This window comes from Arachis hypogaea, chromosome 17 (genome assembly GCF_003086295.3).
Source record: "Arachis hypogaea cultivar Tifrunner chromosome 17, arahy.Tifrunner.gnm2.J5K5, whole genome shotgun sequence".
Lineage (NCBI taxonomy): Eukaryota > Viridiplantae > Streptophyta > Magnoliopsida > Fabales > Fabaceae > Arachis > Arachis hypogaea.
The window spans coordinates 18,912,172-18,933,783 of record NC_092052.1 but is presented as its reverse complement, the minus strand read 5'-3'; the positions used below and the strand labels follow the sequence as shown (position 1 = coordinate 18,933,783).

General features: G+C 35.1%; 1 protein-coding gene and 1 non-coding gene across 3 annotated transcripts; both read right to left on the bottom strand.

Annotated features, from left to right (window-relative positions):
- Positions 1–2,001: 2,001 nt before the first annotated feature.
- On the bottom strand, positions 2,002–2,109 carry LOC112767928 (small nucleolar RNA R71). The gene has a single exon (XR_003185368.1). It is a non-coding gene; the product is annotated as a small nucleolar RNA R71 (small nucleolar RNA).
- Positions 2,110–11,557: 9,448 nt separating this feature from the next.
- LOC112762946 (uncharacterized) lies at positions 11,558–14,090 on the bottom strand. 2 transcript variants are annotated; one of them, XM_072222576.1, is made up of 7 exons: positions 13,756–14,090; positions 13,365–13,469; positions 13,108–13,290; positions 12,728–12,929; positions 12,267–12,380; positions 12,031–12,167; positions 11,558–11,937 (listed from the first exon to the last, which is right to left on the bottom strand). In XM_072222576.1, the coding sequence occupies exons 1-5, from the start codon at positions 13,798–13,800 to the stop codon at positions 12,364–12,366; spliced, it is 552 nt and encodes a 183-aa protein (XP_072078677.1). In that variant the 5' UTR covers positions 13,801–14,090; the 3' UTR covers positions 11,558–11,937; positions 12,031–12,167; positions 12,267–12,363. The 2 variants fall into 2 exon arrangements, with proteins under 2 accessions (XP_072078677.1, XP_072078678.1); XM_072222577.1 differs by lacking the exon at positions 13,365–13,469 and having other exon boundaries at positions 13,756–14,042.
- Positions 14,091–21,612: the final 7,522 nt, after the last annotated feature.

Here is a 21,612-nt window from a genome sequence, read left to right as displayed (position 1 = left end):
AAGATTTTGAAATCCTTATTTTTGTTTTTCAAATAATTTTCGAAAAAAATACAAAAAAAAAATTAGAAAATCATAAAAATCAAAAATATTTTTTTTGTGTTCTTGTTTGAGTCTTGAGTCATGTTATAAGTTTGGTGTCAATTGCATGTGCATCTTGCATTTTTCAAAAAAATCATGCATTCATAGTGTTCTTCATGATCTTCAAGTTGTTCTTGGTAAGTCTTCTTATTTGATCTTTGCATTTGCATGTTTTGTGTCTTTTCTTGTTTTTCATATGCATTCTTGAATTCTTAGTGTCTAAGCATTAAAGAATTCTAAGTTTGGTGTCTTGCATGTTTCCTTTGCATTAAAATTTTTCAAAAATAAGTTCTTGATGTTCATCTTGATCTTCATAGTGTTCTTGGTGTTCATCTTGACATTCATAGCATTCTTGCATGCATTCATCGTTTTGATCCATAACTTTCATGCATTGCATCATTTTTCTTGTTTTTCTCTCTCTTCATTTAAAATTCAAAAAAAAAATATCTTTCCCTTTTTCTCTCTCAAAATTTCGAAAATTAGATTTGACTTTTTCAAAAATTTTTAAAAAATCTAGTTGTTTTTATGAGTCAAATCAAATTTTCAATTTAAAAATCTTATCTTTTTCAAAATCTTTTTCAAAAATCAAATCTTTTTCATTTTTCTTAGTTATTTTCGAAAATTATAAAAAAAATATTTTCAAAAATCTTTTTCTTATTTTTATATCAAATTTTCAAAAATAACAATAACAATTAATGTTTTGATTCAAAAATTTCAAGTTTGTTACTTACTTGTTAAGAAAGATTCAAACTTTAAGTTCTAGAATCATATCTTATGATTTCTTGTGAATCAAGTCATTAATTGTGATTTTAAAAATCAAATTTTTCTTCAAAAAAAAAAAACTAATTTTTATCATATCTTTTCAAAAATATCTTCTCATCTTATCTTTTTCAAAAATTTGATTTCAAAATATCTTTTCTAACTTCCTAACTTCTTATCTTTTCAAAATTTGTTTCAACTAACTAACTAACTTTTTGTTTGTTTCTTATCTTTTTCAAAACCACCTAACTAACTCTCTCTCTCTAATTTTTGAAAATATCTTCCCTCTTTTTCAAAATTTCTTTTTTATTAACTAATTATTTCAATTTTTAAAATCTTAATTTTCGAAAATTACTAACATTTTTCAAAAAAAAAAAAAACTATTTTCGAAAATTACTAACTCTTTTTCAAAAATTATTTTCGAAAATCCTCTCCCTCTCTCATCTTATTCTATTTATTTATTCATCTACTAACACCCCTTCCTCACATCACTCACCAAATTCGAACCCCCTTCTTCTATCTGTGTTCGAATTTTTTCTTCTTCTTCTCTTCTTCTACTAACAATAAGGAACCTCTTTACTGTGACATAGAAGATTCCTCTTCTTTTCTTTTTCTCTTCTCTTTCTTATGAGCAGGGACAAAGAAAAAGGCATTCTTGTTGAAGCTGACCCAGAACCTGAAAGGACTCTGAAGAGGAAACTAAGAGAAGCTAAATTACAACAATCCAGAGACAACCTTATTGAAAATTTTGAACAAGTAAAGGAGATGGCAGCTGAACCCAACAACAATAATGCAAGGAGAATGCTTGGTGACTTTACTGCACCTAATTCCAATTTACATGGAAGAAGCATCTCCATTCCTGCCATTGGAGCAAACAACTTTGAGCTAAAACCTCAGCTAGTTTCTCTGATGCAGCAGAACTGCAAGTTTCATGGACTTCCATCTGAAGATCCTTTTCAGTTCTTAACTGAATTCTTGCAGATATGTGATACTGTTAAGACTAATGGAGTAGATCCTAAAGTCTACAGGCTCATGCTTTTCCCTTTTGCTGTAAGAGACAGAGCTAGAGTGTGGTTGGACTCTCAACCCAAAGACAGCCTGAACTCTTGGGATAAGCTGGTCACGGCTTTCTTAGCCAAGTTCTTTCCTCCTCAAAAGCTGAGCAAGCTTAGAGTGGATGTTCAAACCTTCAGACAGAAAGAAGGTGAATCCCTCTATGAAGCTTGGGAAAGATACAAACAGTTGACCAAAAAGTGTCCTTCTGACATGCTTTCAGAATGGACCATCCTGGATATATTCTATGATGGTTTATCTGAGCTATCAAAGATGTCATTGGATACTTCTGCAGGTGGATCCATTCACCTAAAGAAAACGCCTGCAGAAGCTCAAGAACTCATTGACATGGTTGTAAATAACCAGTTCATGTAAACTTCTGAAAGGAATCCTATGAATAATGGGACTCCTATGAAGAAGGGAGTTCTTGAAGTTGATACTTTGAATGCCATATTGGCTCAGAACAAAATATTGACTCAGCAAGTCAATATGATTTCTCATAGTCTGAATGGAGTGCAAGCTGCATCCAACAGTACTCAAGAGGCTTCTTATGAAGAAGAAGCTTATGATCCTGAAAATCCTGCAATAGCAGAGGTGAATTACTTAGGTGAACCTTATGGAAACACCTATAATCCATCATGGAGAAATCATCCAAATCTCTCATGGAAGGATCAAAGGCCTCAACAAGGCTTTAATAATGGTGGAAAAAACAGGTTTAACAATAATAAACCTTTTCCATTATCCACTCAGCAACAGACAGAGAACTCTGAACAAAATACTTCTAATTTAGCAAACTTAGTCTCTGATCTATCTAAGGCCACTATAAGTTTCATGAATGAAACAATGTCTTCCATTAAAAATTTGGAAGCACAAGTGGGCCAGCTGAGTAAAAGGATCACTGAAATCTCTCCTAGTACTCTCCCAAGCAATACAGAAGAAAATTCAAAAGGAGAGTGCAAGGCCATTGACATAACCAAAATGGCCGAACCCAATGAGGGAGAGGAGGACGTGAATCCCAAGGAGGAAGACCTCCTGGGACTCCCAGTGATCAATAAGGAGTTTCTCTCTGAGGAACCAAAGGAATCTGAGACTCATCTAGAGACCATAGAGATTCCATTGAACCTCCTTATGCCATTCATGAGCTCTGATGAGTATTCCTCTTCTGAAGAGAATGAGGATATTACTGAAGAGCAAACTGCCAAGTTTCTTGGTGCAATCATGAAGCTGAATGCCAAATTATTTGGCATTGATACTTGGGAAGATGAACCTCCCTTGTTCACCAATGAACTAAGTGATCTGGATCAACTGACATTGCCTCAGAAGAGACAGGATCCTGGAAAGTTCATAATACCTTGTACCATAGGCACCATGATCTTTAAGGCTCTGTGTGACCTTGGTTCAGGGATAAACCTCATGCCCCTCTCTGTAATAGAGAAACTGGGAATCTATGGGGTGCAAGCTGCCAAAATCTCATTAGAGATGGCAGATAATTCAAGAAAACAGGCTTATGGACAAGTAGAGGACGTGTGAGTAAAGGTTGAAGGCCTTTACATCCCTGCTGATTTCATAGTCCTGGATACTGGAAAGGAAGAGGATGAATCCATCATCCTAGGAAGACCTTTCCTAGCCACAGCAAGAGCTGTGATTGATGTGGACAGAGGAGAATTGATCCTTCAATTAAATAAGGACAACCTTGTGTTTACAACTCAAGGATCTCCCTCTGCATCCATGGAGAGGAAGCAGAAAAAGCTTCTCTCAAAGCAGAGTCAACCAAAGGCCCCACAGTCAGACTCTAAGTTTGGTGTTGGGAGGCCACAACCAAACTCTAAGTTTGGTGTTGAACTCCCATATCCAAACTCTAAGTTTGGTGTTGGGGGAGTCTCAACAATGCTCTGAACATCTGTGAGGCTCCATGAGAGCCCACTGTCAAGCTATTGACATTAAAGAAGCGCTTGTTGGGAGGCAACCCAATTTTTATTTATCTAACTATATTTTTCTTAGTTATATGTCTTTATAGATTCATGATCATGAGGAGTCATAAAATAAATATAAAAATTGAAAACAGAATAAAAAACAACAGAAGAAAAATCACACCCTGGAGGAAGCATCTGCCTGGCATTCAACGCCAGAACAGAGCATGGTTCTGGCGCTGAACGCCCAAAATGGGCAGTATCTGGGCGCTGAACGCCCAAAATGGGCAGCATCTGGGCGCTGAACGCCAGAATTGCACCCTGGAGAGGAGCTGGCGCTGAACGCTCAGAACAAGCATGGTTCTGGCATTCAACGCCAGAAATGGGCAACAAATGGGCGTTGAACGCCCAAAATGGGCACCAACCTAGCGCTGAACGCCCAGAGTTGTGTGCAAGGGCATTTTACATGCCTAATTTGGTGCAAGGTTGTAAATCCTTGAACACCTCAGGATCTGTGGACCCCACAAGATCCCCACCTACCTCCACTCACTTCTTCTCACCCCTCACCACTCTCTTTCACAAAATCCCATAAACACTCTTCCCCAAAACACTTCACCAATCACCTCAATCTCTCTTCCCCATCACCTCCTCACCACTCACATCCATCCACTCTTCCCCATAAACCTACCTCATAAACTCCACCTACCTTCAAAATTCAAAATCAATTTCCCACCCAAACCCACCCTAAATGGCCGAACCTTCACCCCTCCCTTCCTTATATATAGCCCTCCATTCTTCCTCATTTTCACACAACATAACCCTCTCTTCTCTTCTTGGCCGAAACACACCTCCACCCTCCTCTCCATATTTTCTTCTTCTTCTTCATCTATTCTTTCTTCTCTTGCTCGAGGGCAAGCAAAATTCTAAGTTTGGTGTGGTAAAAGCATAAGCGTTTTGTTTTTCCATTACCATTGATGGCACCTAAGACCGGAGAATCCTCTAGAAAAGGGAAAGGGAAGACAAAAGCTTCCACCTCCGAGTCATGGGAGATGGAAAGATTCATCTCCAAAGCCCATCAAGACCACTTCTATAATGTTGTGACCAAGAAGAAGGTGATCCCCGAGGTCCCTTTTAAACTCAAGAGAAATGAGTATCTGGAGATCCGACATGAAATTCAAAGAAGAGGTTGGGAAGTTCTAACAAACCCCATCCAACAAGCCGGCATCCTAATGGTTCAAGAGTTCTATGCTAATGCATGGATCACTAGGAACCATGATCAAAGTAAGAACCCGAACCCAAAGAATTATCTCACCATGGTTCGGGGGAAATACTTAGATTTTAGTCCGGAAAATGTGAGGTTGGCGTTCAACTTGCCAAACATGGAAGAGAACGCACGCCCCTACACAAGGAGAGTCAACTTTGATCAAAGGTTGGACCAAGTCCTCATGGACATATGTGTAGAAGGAGCTCAATGGAAGATTGACTCAAAAGGCAAACCGGTTCAACTAAGAAGACTGGACCTTAAGCCTGTAGTTAGAGGATGGTTGGAGTTCATTCAATGCTCAATCATTCCCACTAGCAACCGGTCTGAAGTTACTATAGACCGGGCCATCATGATCCATAGCATCATGATTGGAGAAGAGGTGGAAGTTCACGAGGTTATACCTCAAGAACTCTACAAGGTGGCTGACAAGTCCTCCACTATGGCAAGGTTAGCCTTTCCTCACCTCATTTGCCACCTATGCAATTCGGCTGGGATTGACATAGAGGGAGATATCCTCATTAAAGAGGACAAGCCCATCACTAAGAAAAAGATGGAGCAAGCAAGAGAGCCCATTCATGGAGCTCAAGAGGCGTATGAAGCTCATCACCATGAGATCCCGGAGATGCCTCAAATGCATTTTCCTCCACAAAACTATTGGGAGCAAATCAACACCTCCCTAGGAGAATTGAGTTCCAATATGGGACAACTAAGGGTGGAACATCAAGAGCACTCCATCATCCTTCATGAAATAAGAGAAGATCAAAAAGCAATGAGGGAGGAGCAACAAAGACAAGGAAGAGACATAGAAGAGCTCAAGGACATCATTGGTTCCTCAAGAAGGAAACGCCACCATCACTAAGGTGGATTCATTCCTTGTTCTTATTTCTTTTGTTTTTCGTTTTCTATGTTATGTGCTTATATATGTTTGTGTCTTCATTACATGATCATTAGTAGTTAGTAACTATGTCTTAAAGTTATGAATGTCCTATGAATCCATCACCTCTCTTAAAGGAAAAATGTTTTAATTCAAAAGAACAAGAAGTACATGAGTTTCGAATTTATCCTTGAACTTAGCTTAATTATATTGATGTGGTGACAATGCTTCTTATTTTCTGAATGTATGCTTGAACAGTGCATATGTCTTTTGAAGTTGTTGTTTAAGAATGTTAAATATGTTGGCTCTTGAAAGAATGATGACTAGGAGACATGTTATTTGATAATCTGAAAAATCATAAAAATGATTCTTGAAGCAAGAAAAAGCAGCAAAGAACAAAGCTTGCAGAAAAAAAAAATAAAATAAAAATAGGCGAAAAAAATAGAAAAAGAAAAAGCAAGCAGAAAAAGCCAAAGCTTTTAAAACCAAAAGGCAAGAGCAAAAAGCCAATAACCCTTCAAACCAAAAGGCAAGGGTAAATAAAAAGGATCCCAAGGCTTTGAGCATCAGTGGATAGGAGGGCCTAAAGGAATAAAATCCTGGTCTAAGCAGCTAAACCAAGCTGTCCCTAACCATGTGCTTGTGGCGTGTAGGTGTCAAGTGAAAACTTGAGACTGAGCGGTTAAAGTCAAGGTCCAAAGCAAAAAAAAAGGAGTGTGCTTAAGAACCCTGGACACCTCTAATTGGGGACTTTAGCAAAGTTGAGTCACAATCTGAAAAGGTTCACCCAATTATGTGTCTGTGGCATTTATGTATCCGGTGGTAATACTGGAAAACAAAGTGCTTAGGGCCACGGCCAAGACTCATAAAATAGCTGTGTTCAAGAATCATCATACTGAACTAGGAGAATCAACAACACTATCTGAACTCTGAGTTCCTATAGATGCCAATCATTCTGAACCTCAATGGATAAAGTGAGATGCCAAAACTATTCAAGAGGCAAAAAGTTATAAGTCCCGCTCATATGATTGAAGCTATGTTTCATTGATAGTTTAGAATTTATAGTATATTCTCTTCTTTTTATCCTATTTGATTTTCATTTGCTTGGGGACAAGCAACAATTTAAGTTTGGCGTTGTGATGAGCGGATAATTTATACGCTTTTTGACATTGTTTTTAGTATGTTTTTAGTAGAATCTAGTTACTTTTAGGGATGTTTTCATTAGTTTTTATGTTAAATTCACATTTCTGGACTTTACTATTAGTTTGTGTGTTTTTTTGTGATTTCAGGTATTTTCTGGCTGAAATTGAGGGACTTGAGCAAAAATCAGATTCAGAGGTTGAAGAAGGACTGCTGATGCTGTTGGATTCTGACCTCCCTGCACTCAAAATGGATTTTCTAGAGCTACAGAACTCAAAATAGCGCGCTTCCAATTGCGTTGGAAAGTAGACATCCAGAGCTTTCCAGAAATATATAATAGTTCATACTTTGCCCAAGTTTAGATGACGCAAACTGGCGTTTAACGCCAGCTCTCTACCCAATTCTGGTGTCCAGCGCCAGAAACAAGCTGCAAAGTGGAGTTCAACGCCCAAAATGGCACAAAAACTGGCGTTCAACTCCAGGAATAACCTCTGCACGTGTAACATTCAAGATCAGCCCAAGCACACACCAAGTGGGCCCCGGAAGTGGATTTATGCATCAATTACTTACTTATGTAAATCCTAGTAGCTAGTTTATTATAAATAGGACCTTTTACTATTGTATTAGACATCTTTGGACGCCTGGTTCTTAGATCAGAGGGGCTGGCCATTCGGCCATGCCTGGACCTTTCACTTATGTATTTTCAAACGGTAGAGCTTCTACACTCCATAGATTAAGGTGTGGAGCTCTGCTGTTCCTCAAAGATTAATGCAAAGTATTACTATTTTCTATTCAATTCAACTTATTCCACTTCTAAGATATTCATTCGCACTTCAACCTGAATGTGATGAACGTGACAATCATCATTATTCCCTATGAACGCGTGCCTGACAACCACTCTCGTTCTACCTTCGATTGAACGAGTATCTCTTAGATTACTAATATAGGGGACCGAGTCCGAGATATTGGGATCTTCGTGGTATAAGCTAGATTGATGGCGGCATTCATGAGAGTCCGGAAAGTCTAAACCTTGTCCGTGGTATTCCGAGTAGGACTCTGGGATTGAATGACTGTGACGAACTCAAAACTCGCGAGTGCTGGGCGTAGTGACAGACGCAAAAGGATAGTAAATCCTATTCCAGTATGATCGAGAACCTCCAGATGATTAGCCATGCAATGACAGCGCATCGGACCATTTTCACAGGGAGGAATAGGATGCAACCAACAACAAAGGTGATGCCTCCAGACAATTAGCCGTGCTGTGACAGAGCATTTGGATCATTTTCCCGAGAGAGATCGAAAGTAGCCATTGGCACCGGTGACATCCTTACATAAAGCCAGCCATAGAAAGGAGTAAGATTGATTGGATGAAGATAGCAGGAAAGCAGAGGTTCAGAGGAACGAAAGCATCTCTATACGCTTATCTGAAATTCTAACCAATGAATTACATAAGTATTTCTATCCTTCTTTTATTACTAAATTTTGAAAATCCCATTACTATTTTATATCTGCTTGACTGAGATTTACAAGGTGACTATAGCTTGCTTCAAACCAACAATCTCCGTGGGATTCGACCCTTACTCACGTAAGGTATTACTTGGACGACCCAGTGCACTTGCTGGTTAGTTGTGCGAAGTTGTGAACCATGGTATTGGCAACATGTTTTTTGGCGCCATTGCCAGGGAAAGAAAGAGCAATGAATTTTACATAATCAAAGTGTAATCACAATTTCGTCCACCAGCAGCCAATGCCATTGTTTGAGTTTGATTTCTAGCTTTATATATGTTAAAGTTTCAGCTTGTTAAAGAAGCCTCCAATTTTGGTTTTAGCTTCAGGTGTACTGAATGTGATAAAGATTTATATTATTATAACTTATGTGAGAAATTTTTTATTGCATTAAGTTGTAGTTATGAAGTCATGTTTTTTTTGTTTTATATTTTATTTTTATTCACTCTATTTGTTGGAATTCATGTGTATCTAGGTCTACCAATTTAGTTTTATAATCTCTAAAGTCCAAAGCTTGTGAAGTGGACAGCAAGCTACTAGCATTGGGGTAGGCAGTGGATTACGTAGCAATCTTCCATCTATAAAACTTTGAATTTTGATGTCCCAATGAAAGTTCGTAGCTTCACTTTGTTGGATTTTTTATATTTGATGGCATTTGTGGTTATTTACTTGTTTGGTTTAGTTTAATGCCAAAGGAAAATTAGTGTTATTGGTGTCATTACAAGTGCATTTTATGGATTCAACAACGATATATTTTTTTGCCCATCCTGTGGGAATTGATTTTTCTTATTACATATATATTGTGCATATATGTCTGTCTCACTAGACATGTTAGCTTTTTTTTAAAAATGTAAAATCCATAATTTGCATATATGAGCTTGGCTGTGATGAAATAACATACATGTGTAATGCTTAGTCTTTGTAGGATGAAAATATTATGAAGGCAGAAGGCCCTTGATTTGAGATATTTCTTAGTGTAAATTTTAAAGTCAACTTAGCTCCTAACATTTATTGAATTAGTTAACTAGTATGATTATTTAGCATTTTTGTGTGCATAGAACTATTTTGTGATGGAAAGACATGAAAATATCAAGAGCTTCATTTTTTTTATGCTATTCTCTAGTTAGTTTCATGGATAATTTTTCCATTATTTTTTTATTGATGATGTATTCTGAATATTGTCTATCTGGATGACCTCTTAGAATTTTTATTGATGTTTATGGCTTCCATTTGAGTATTTGTTGGCATATCATATCTATTTTGCTCAACCCTCTATTTTATTTCCTAAATGCGTGACATACTATTTTTTCAATTGTGCTTAAGAGTTCCTCCAGCTATGGCTCTGTCTTTTGGAGATGATGTACAAAATGGTAGAAATTCAAGTCTCACAAGTGCAATGCAGTTAATCGAACGTGTTCCTGCTGCCTTGCTCTATTGGCCACTAATTCAATTGGCTGGAGTAGCTACTGATGACATTGCATTTGGTGTTGCGATTGGAAGTAAAGGAAGAGGAAACCTGCCTCGCACAACATTTGATATTCGAGCCACACTTCTACTACTAATTATTGGTAAATAATTTTTGGGTTGAAATTTGTTGTGAAATGGTTGCAAGTTGCTTTTGTTTTTATTCTTATATTGATTTAAAAGAATGTTTTTGCTCAACCGATGTTTGATAAAATGCTTCATTGTTATATTTCATAATTTGTGTGCCTGAGTTTACTTCCTTTCATTTTTCTACTTATAGTCTTAAGATTGCAATGCTTGTAATCTATTAGGTTCAAAGCAGCAGGCCAGCAGCAAAGAAGAAAAAGAGGTAGCCGATGAGAGTGCTCTGAGATATCTATTTCAACGACAGAGTGAGGAGTTGCCGCCAAACATCGCTGCAGGGATGAATTTCGGGAAGGACAGAGTAAAAAATAGAATCCTAGGATTGGACTTATTTTGGTTTGATGCAAACATTTTTTTGAATTTGATTATGCAATTCTTAGCAAGAGATTTACTATATTGATATTTTTATAAATATATTATTTTGTTTTCTAGTTAATTTTGTTGTTTTTACCACAAGTTTAGATTCAATGGCTTTAAAATATTTAGATTTATAAGATTAAAAAATCCAAAAAAGGGCAAAAAATATATCTTTAAAATTAAACCCAAAAAATTAGCATTTTTTAAAAGGAAAATTCAATTTTTTTTAATACGATTCGGAATTAGCGGCGGTTTTATAAGCGCCGCAAAAGCCTTAAATTAAAAGACCGTGATAATATTGCGGCGGTTTGTAACCGCCGGTAAAAAATGGACTAAATCCTAATATTTATATATTGCGGCGGTTTAGAACCGTCGCAAAATGATTTTTCCGCGCCAATAACCAGGACGGTTCACTAAACCGCCAAAATTTGATTTTGTGGCGGTTTAAAACCGCCAATAGAGGAAAAAACCGCTGCAAAGCAGCGCCTCTGTTGTAAAGTGCATATATCTCAGCTATCGCTAATTCGCTATATTAGCAAAACTAACCAGGCTATATCATATATTATAAGCAAACAATACAAAAAACATCATTAAAATCGACGGCTAAGCTGTCGATAATATTAAAAATCAACGGCAAAATGGACGGCGGTGGTGGTCGCTATTAAGCTTGTCGATTTTTCAAAATTCGAATAAAATCGACGGCTTGCCTGGCCGTCGATAATAATTTAATAAAATCGACATTATTTTTGTCTATAATATGAGTTTGAAAATTTTACTTACTTACTAAAATCGACAACCTTGCCGTCGATATTATTATATAAAATCAACGCCATTTTTGTCGATATTTGATTAAATAAAATCGACAACATTGCCGTCGATATTATTATTATATAAAATCGACGCCGTTTTTGTCGATTTTTAGATACCGATAAAAAGCGACAACGCTACCGTCGATTTTAATAGCTATATTTTTTAATTATTTTTTTCTATTTAAAAAATAGTAATCAATTAATACAAACAAACTTTTAAATATAGAAATAAAATTTACATAATATTAGATAACAGGTTGATTGATCGAAACCAAGAGGAAACAATGGTTCTTGTGAACTAACTCTATCGATTGGTTGATCGAGCTGTTCGACACTTCGAATCCAAGTCACAAACATCAAACAAATGAAACACACACACACACAGAGTGCAGCATTGACATCACTCCTCCATCGCATTGTTGTCCTCTGATTGCCATTGGGAAACAGAGACTTTGATCTTTTGTGGTAATGTAAGAAATGGGTCCTTCTGAAGGGCCAAAGGAGCTTTGACCAAACTGATGCCCTGCTCCAACTCCTTTGCTGCCTCCTTCTATATCTTTTTCTTTCTTGCCCTTCATTCTATTAAAAATTTGACAAAATGTCAGCAAATAAAAAAATGGGAGGGCATTGTAAGGCTTCCTCATACATGTAAAAGTGGAACTGATGAATTACCTATTCTTATGGTGCCTCTCCTCCCTGGTGACTCTGATCTTTTCAATCTTTGGAATGACCTTGAGGACGTTCTCTGCAAGATTCCTGTCATATCTCTCTGGCCTGTTTCGCTTTCTCTCAAACTCAAAGGTTGAATCCTAAAGCAATATATGACAGTCATGAGGCTCTTTCAAACCATAATTATGAACGACACAGACACGTAGGCCAAAAGAAAGGAAATATAAAGTTTCATTTACCTGAGTCATATCCTTTCCATGCACCCGCCTATACGCCTTGGTCCATTTTACTTTCTGAGGATTCCTCTTCATTTTGAAGTTCTTGTGGCATTTAGATCTACAAAATTAGAAAATCTGCAAGAGAAGTTTGTCATAAATCTGCACCATATAGGGCATGTAAAGCGGGGCTATAAGCCTATAACCAACCATACATAGTTACCTGTCACTCTAGAGCATTTCATGAGCAACCGATAGAATATAAATGAATCTTAAATGCTATCATAAGTATGAGTATAGGACAATCCCTACTAGAAAACTAATGTTGAAACTTGGGAATAGATGGAGTAAATGAATTTCTAGATTTGTTAGTTAATGAAGCAATGAGCAAAGTAGTACTTTAGTATTGTTGAAAAGGCAACAAAGGTTCTCAGATTTCAGAGGAAACAAAATATGTCGGAAAAACAGCGAAATCAATGGCTTACCAATGGTAATCCTCCCACTACATCCATACCAAGTTTTGGTCCAACCTCCACACTGAAATCCAAGATCATCGGCATGAGTCCCAGCAACAAGGATTCTCTTTGCTTTCCTATCCAATGGAAGAAAGGGTTTGCTAATATCTTTTCCATCTTTCAACAGAACCAAGGACTTTCGAACTGCTTCGCGTGCTAGATCTCTATGTTGCTAAACAATGAGGGTAAATAGAGTTAGAACTAATTTTCTAACTATTTCTCACTTGACTTTATTTAAATATAGACATAGTTAAGCAGCAATAGTTTACACAATTACCTGCAATGATGTTGATATTTGAATCATGAAATAAAAATCAACTTAGAAAGGGTCAAAGAGATTATTTTCTTACCTTGCATCCAACCATATCTAGCAAAGATCTGTCACTAAAAGGAAATTCAAAAAGACCAGCGGCAAACTTCACTCTCAAAATTTGCTCAACAGCATCATCAATTCTGCTTATTGGTACTTTCCCCGATTTAACAAGAAAGGTCAAATCTTCAATGAATGGTTCAAATTGTAAACCCACCATTACCTATATGTAATCTTAAATAAATGAACAATTTCAAAAAGTTCTAGTAAAAAATTCCACTTGTTGAAGATCTATACCATGTCAATTTCAGCATTGACAGCAGATTTAATGCAGTAGGGATAATTTGATCCATGAGGATGGCAAAGACGGTCAAGTCTTTCCCAGTTAGAAATCAAAAAGCCCTATATAACAACAGCAGTATAATTAAAATAAAAGTGCTATAATCAAACGAAGAAACAAAATAAAAGGCAAAAAAAATTATACTAATATATGGAGGCTCATAAAACTGTTTTTATATCAATCATACCCCTTTATACCCTAAAAGTAATAACATTCTTATCTTCTATCATATCAGTAGCATCCATATCTCCTTCCATATCATCATCACGAGATACATATATTAGTCCTCATAAATGATTTTATGACTCATGTATTCAACTATTCTCATATCATCAACATTATTCTTACCTCTGACGTGGCTGTTCTCCATTTCTTCATTATTTGGCTCACCATATATGAGATAAACTGATGTCTTCTTCATAACAAATTCTGTCCCATAAACAACAATCACAATCTCAACTCTGTCTCTGGGTTTCAAACTTGAAATTGTGCTTTGTCACTCGTCATCTTCAAGAGAAGCTAGTGTGTCACACTTATACACTTGAATGGTAGATTTTGTGTAATTTATTATCAACACATTCTTGAGACATTTTAGTGAGATGGTGTCCGCAGAAGAAGAATATACAATGCACATTGTCTTTGTCTTCAAGTCACATCCATTCCCGTGAGGGACATTGAAAATTATCAAGTCTTTGGATTTGTTTACATTGGAATATGTATGTTAGCATCATAGTTTAAGTGGTTTTTTATTGGTAGATTAAAATAACTTCTGAGATCACTTATGCTGAGATAATAAACAATTTTATAGTGAATTCTATGGTTTTAAATGATAGTTTTTTTTCCTTTTAATAACTCAATTTTTTATTTTGAAAAATATATTTTTATATGCATTTAGTAGCTTATGAAAAACTCATTCTTTCTTTTCAATCTATAAATCTTGCATTTACAACTTGTGAAGAGTAAAAAAAAACATTTTAACAAGTTTTCTTTGTCTATAAAGAAGAAAAGTAATTCATTTTTCAACTTGCGAAAAGTTTGAGTAAAAAAAACGTGAAATCAATTTCAAAACCTAAAAAACGAGAAAAGAAAAACAAAAGCCTTGCGAAAACCTAAGAGTCCATATGTTGGATTCACTTATATGGATCATTTTGAGATATTTCACATCTTTATTGGTTTCTCTGTGCAAATTTTCAATCTAAAATAAGATGAACAAATTTCAAATTTCAATCTAAAATAAGATGAACAAAAAAATTGAAAACTAAATATAATAATCAGAGAGAGACAGAGAGGAACTTACAAGAAGCTACTATGGCAACGTGCTCTAGCAACGGGCTCACAGCGACGGTGATCGATAAAGACGTTGCAACGATGAATCTGTGGAAGAAGAAGAACTTACATGCAGATTCACAAATAACAATGTGATAGAGTGAGAGAGCGAGAGAGAGGATGGCGCGGCGGCGGGCTCGGCGGAGGAGGAGGAGGAGAAGAAGAAGAAGAAGAAGAAGAAGAAGAAGAAGAAGAAGAAGAAAAGCAGCAGCAGCTCTGCTCTCAGGCAGAGGACGGCGGGTTTTCTCAGGCGTCGGAGAAGAAAAAGCTCTGTAACACCCTAATTAGCCTAAGCCTTACCTCGCGTCGTAAAGCAAAGGTTAATAAAAGGTTACGACAGTTCTAAAGCTCATACATATAATATATAGAAAGAATAATATAATCTAGAAGCCCGATGAAGGATATAACTCAAAAACAGGATTTAAAAAGCGCAAACGTACTAACGAAGCTTCTAACTTACAACACAAGATACAACTAAGATATATCAAAATATAATAGTAAAATATCATAAGAATCTAGCCACGGCTCGTGGAGTTTAAGCCGGCTAGCCATATACAGACCATACATGAATCAGACAGTAAAAATAGCTTATACAAGTTTTGTTCTATCAATACATGCCTCTAGGCAAAACAAAATACAAAAGTGAGAAATGTATAAACAAAATAAACAAAAGACTCCAAAAAGATATCATGATCCTTCGCTTCTGTCACCATCCAAGCAACTCACCGAGGTGGGTTGCGACCTGCATCTGAAAAACACAACAGAAATATGGTATGAGAACCGGGAGTTCTTAGTATGGTAACAGTGCCCAGTGATGTAGGATATAAGACCCCGGGACGCCAAAGGCAATCCTAGACTTCATATCCATCACAAGAATTCAATCTTAAGGCATACTAAAACAAATAAGCATAATTATATAAAGATTAACATAAAGGAACAGGGTACTCTATCTTAGGGGATTTCTACTCTAACCAAACACTGCTGTCCCACAGCCTTCACCAACCTATCCTCCATGCGATCCCATCGCTACCGCCTTCTGAACCTCCTCAATCCCAATAGAAATCACAATTAATTACAATGCAAGTAAAACACAATTATTGGCATATAAGGCAGATAATTCAAATAGCAAATAGGCAAACCATTACAAGTAGTCAAAGCATACAAACAGATAGAAAATGCATATGATGAACGCCTGTCCTATTGGCTGTGATATCACATTGTCGGTTCAACTACCAACCCGACACATCTCCATGGAGATGTCGCCCTTCGAAATCATCAATGGAAACCCCCGAGATATAGTGCTCGGATCAATGTCCAGGGTTTTGCGTCTGCACGCTCTATTGATCCGAAGGGATGCGAGCGGGATACTCTTGCCTCAGACCTCACATCTCAACGTAAGCGGGATTAACCACCGTCCTTATACCGCCGCCGCTACCTCGACAGGCGGGATTAACCACCGTCCCTGCCGGGCGCATAGCGTGTCTTAATCTCAGTACAAATCAGTACTTTAGTGTTTTTTTCAAAAAACATTTTCAGTATACATGGATCCATAATCTCATTCAGAGTCCTCGACTCATCTCAACCACTTTAAATTCACATTTAAGTTCCAAACTCAATAGTTCCTCATTTCTCATCTCATATATCAATCACCCTTCACATACCATCATACCATCCTCAGTACACCCGAGACCTAATCCTCCGTTTTCTAATTTTTCATAAAAATCATCAACTAAAACCCTTAGATTATTTCCCATGTTCTCATACTTAAAATTAAGCTCCAAAGTCTCAAAATGGTGTTATAGAAGCTTACAATCTTATTGGGAAGGTGAAATAGTTGAAAACAAGTTAAAATTTGAGAAACAGGGCGTGTGCGTCCGCACAGGGGTGTGCGCGCACACACCCAGGAAGATTTTTAAAAGTGTGCATACGCACAGGGGTGTGAATACGCACAGGTACGAAAACTCACAAGTCTGTTAACTCACACAAGCTGTGCTAGCGCCCCCAACAGACTGACCTTCCCAACGTGTGCGTGCACACAGAGCTGTGCGCATGCACATGTTGCAATTTCTCATTGGTGTGCGCGCACACAAGCTGTGCTAGCGCTGCAACCAGGGAGCCTTCCCTTGCGTGTGCGGACACACAGATCTGTGCGTGCGCACAGGTTAAAATTTTTGCAGGGTTGTGCGTGCGCACAAGGCTGTGCATGCGCACATACCAGAAATCATAAAATTCTCTGACTTAACAGAATTTCATATTTTTACACCAATCTTTGAATGATCATAACTTCCTCTACAAAAACCAAAATTTTATAAACTTTATATCAATTTGAAGGGTTTTCAATAAGCTTTAATCTCCAATAAATTTCAACTAATTTTAAAAACTGAGGCAAAAGTTATGATCAGATAAAGTTCACCAAAAACCAACTTTTACCAAAAATCACACTTTACCAAATTTTCCAAAATCCTCAAACCACATCCAACCAAAACAATACCAAACTCCCATTTTTCATCAAAATCAACCCTTTGTGTCATATTACACCAATCTTACCACATTTTTCTCCACATATTATTCTCAATCTCAATATCACATCTATCACATATCCACCAATCATCATTACATCACTATCAATTCTCATCATCAACACAACCATGATTCATATTAATAATCAACAATGTTTATTCATCCAAATCCATCATATCTCAACTTCATCATTTAACCACAACAACAACATCAATTCATTATACATCATCAACCCAAACAATCATCAACAACATATAAATTTCCAAACCTATCCTAGGGGTCACTAGCCTAAGTGTCCATAAATATTATATACTACATAGAGGAAATCGAAATAATACCTTGGCTGATTCCCAATATGCCAAAACTCAAAATTGAGCCCACAATAATCACCAACAAGCCTTCCAACACAATCCAAGCTTCCAATGTAACTCCAACAAGCACCAACAAGTTTCAATAGTTCCCAAACCCACAATAATCAAACTATATATGCATAAACCATCACAAATCAACCTAGGGCTTATCATAAATAAAATTTCACAAGAGTTTAATGCCTCTTACCTTTGCCAATAGCTATGGGTGCCAAAATCCAATGCTAAGCAAGGATTAGAGTGAACCTAAACACCCAAAATAAAAAAATCTACTTAATCAAAAGCCCTAAAAACCCAAATTTTTGAAGAGAAAAACTGAAAGAGATTCGAGCTCTCCTTACCAGTTTTTTGTATGGGTCTTGTAGAGCTCTTCACAAGGAACGCGTAGCCGCAAACGGTGCGGCAATCAGAGCTCTATAGCTCAAGATATGAGCTTGGGAAGAAGATGGTGAATAGTACTTCTTCTTCTTCTTCCTCCTTTTCTTTGTTGCTGAGTGTGTGTGTATTTAATTGTGTTGTTGCTACATGGGTTCATTAAATGAACCCTTATATATGTTGGGCTTGGGTCCAACTTGGGTCTGGTCCAACCCGTTAGCATTTTTAGCCCATTTGGCCTAACTTCGGACCAAACCTTTAAAATTAACGCCAGGTTTTCCATTTCTAATATTTTTCTAAGGTTTTTTGACTGTTTTCACTTTTTCTCGCACAGTACCGGGCAGACTTGAACCAGTTCAACCGGTTCGACTGTCGGTTCGCGGTTTTTCACAATTTTTCGCAGAAAACACATTTTCTTACTCAGAAAAACCTACTGAGTCAAAAAATTACATTTAAATCCTCAAATTCTCACTCTAAATTTTTATATTCTATTTTGGGGCAATTAATTATCTAATTAGGCGGTTAATTAAGCTCGGTACTTACAAACTCTGCTCTCTGTCTCTCTCCGTAATCGTGACACCGTCTCTGCTCTCTACTCTCAGGCGTTGGAGGAGAAGAAGTCTCACCCTGAATCCTGATTGTCTGAAGGATTGGGGTTAAATTTTAGGGGAAATGAGTGAAACAAGGGACGCGGGAAGCAAACGCGGGAGTGATGTTTTTCTGGATAAAAATCGACGGCTATTTCGTCGATTTTAGTTAAAATAAAAATCAACGCTTTAGCCGTCTATTTTATATAATAAATCTACACCGTTTATTTCACTTGCAAAAGAAATCTCTATCGTCTAAATTTATCGACGATAAAAATCGTCGATATTTTAATTATTAAAATAGACAACCAGTCCGTCGATTTTAAAGGGAAAAAAAATTTAACTACTATTTCGTCGGTAATGTAACGATAGTATTAAGGCATTAAAAGGTTGCCAAAATAATAGACGATATTGTCGTCGATTTTAATATTTTATTTCTAATCATCTCTTTTCTATTTTATCGACGATAAGCTGTCGAAAAATATCGACAAAAAACTTGACCATTGATTTTTGGCGTCGATAATTACACTATTTTTTGTAGTGAAACATACATCGCAGCCGTTCAAAGAAGCAACCACTCCGATCCAACTAGTTTGACACATTGACCAGTCACAATTGTAGACTTACACTGTGTTTGGTGCAAGGCTTTGTTTGGAAATTAAAAAAAAAGAAAAAAATGAAAAAAAAAGAAAAAAATAAAATTATTTATGTATTATTTGTATGAAGAAAAAATAGATAAAAAAATAAAAAATTTAGATATAATAATTATTTTAAATATTTTAATATTTTAGATCTCAATAAATAAATATAGTAGTTATTTTAAAAAATTATATTAAAATATTAAAATTTAACAAGTGATCTCATAAATTGGTTTTTTAATTAGTGAGTTATACCATATAAATTAAACAATAATAAAAATTATAATTTTAAAAATTTAAAAGATTTAAATTTTAGAATAACTATTATATTATTTAGTGAGGTTTAAAATATTAAATTTTTAAATATATAATCAACAATAATTTGATGAACTCGTTTAAATAAAAAAAATTACATAAAAAAATTATAATTTTAAAATGTAAAATTTTAAAATACAAATGACAAAATAATTTTATAATAATTTAATTATTTTTATTATTGTATGTAAGGATAATTTTGTTTATTAAGGTCTAAAAAATAGTATTAAAATTAGTACAATCAAAAATATTTTAAATTTAATATTATGAAGAAAAAATAAAAGAAATTTATATAAAGAATAATTTGATTAATTTTTAAAATTTTAAAAATGAAAATAATTTACGTCTGAACTTTCAAAGACTATTTTAATGATTATAAATAACTTTTTTTCATGTCAATTAATACATGATGTACTAGTGTCCACATCAACTAATAATCTTGTGACACGTGGCATTAACTTATTACGTCATTATCTAACTAACGGAAGGATCAATTTAATTTACGTTTTATTTTTCAATGACTAATATGACTAAAAAATTATTTAAAAATTAATTTAAAGAATGAATAATTTTTTAAAGACGAATTTGAGTATTAATCCCTATTTTTACTCCTAATGGAAATCTTACTTCAATCAAATAGGAGGGTTTATGGCATACACGCCGATGTTGGTATGTGCAATGCTTTTTATTTTACTTTTTTTGTTGTTTTAATTGTCATTTTTATAGATTATCTTTTTTATTAAGATATTGATATAAGGATGTTTTTTTTAAAGAAAAGATAGAAATAAATAGAAGCAATGGAAATGTATAATTGTACAATTTATATATGTTTGTGCTTACTTTACTTTGACCAAAACAAAAAATATAATACACATGTTTCCCTCTTCTTCCTTTTTGTTTATTCATATTTTACTAAACTATCAAACGTATTCATCAAAAATGGATTCATTGAAAAAGTAAAAATAAAAGATGGAAATTAACCTGATATTTACTAAAGAGTAGATATGTGTAATAAAATTATCCAATCGTTAATCAAGCTTAACAAAATGTCTTTCTTCGTAGATTCTTATCTTCTTCTACATTGACATTTGAAATTACTAACTCACAGCTAAATGTTACCATTTTAACCCCTTTTTCCAATGAAAACCCAACTTTTTCAATCTAAGACCATCTCCAGTAGGAAACTCATCACAGTTCCTGTTTATGGCCCACCTGTCATAAAAAGTAACTCCACATCAGCTTTTGCGTCATAAACAATAAATAGGAACTCAAAGCATCTCTCTCTTTTCCATTAGGAGGAACTAACTTTAGTCTCTATTGTGGTTCCACTTAATTAATTAATTAAAATACTTAAAATTAATATAATTAATTTTTTTCAATAATATTATTTAAATTTATAAATTTAAAAATAATTCATTATTAAAAGATATTAATATTAAATAAATTCATATATAATAATAATACACAATATATAATTCGAGATTATACTAATTTATAGTTTTGTGTTTACAACTGCTAATTTTAATAATATCATTAGCATTTTAAATTTTAAAAATAAAAATAACCAACTCAACTAAAAATTATTTTATAAGGTATAAAAATTAAATTTATTTTTTTAATGTAAGTAAATTTAATTAATTATAATTTAATATAATAATATAAATAATATTCAATATTAATTATAATATAAATAATTAATATAAATTATTAATTAAATAAAAACTTAATTATTTAATATAATTTTTATTATAATTATTATTAATTTAATTATTATTTAATTATTTAATTATTTCAGATTTTATATTATTATTTTTTTATAATAACTTGGCAAATGACAAGTTATTATTGATTAATTTGAGTCCCTGCTTAGAGGGACTCCCTTACCTTGATCCTTGTGCGGGAACTCACTCCTTCTCTTCTCCAATGGTTAGAGTTCCTATATATCAGAAAAAAGTCAAAGAGAAACTCACCATTGGAGGTGCTCTAAAACCCCACCTCATTCAAACCAAAGCAATCCCCAATGTTGCTCCCACAAAAAATTTGAACCACGCCAAATCATTCGCTGACAAGTGTGTT

Excerpts from the sequence above, each read along its gene's own strand:
- LOC112762946 (XM_072222576.1), bottom strand. The coding sequence starts at position 13,800 with ATGGTGAGCCAAATAATGAAGAAATGGAGAACAGCCACGTCAGAG. Across the intron at positions 13,291-13,364 it reads TCAATGCTGAAATTGACATG|GTAATGGTGGGTTTACAATT; the intron begins GTATAGATCTTC and ends GATTACATATAG. Across the intron at positions 12,930-13,107 it reads TAGATATGGTTGGATGCAAG|CAACATAGAGATCTAGCACG; the intron begins GTAAGAAAATAA and ends CTCATTGTTTAG.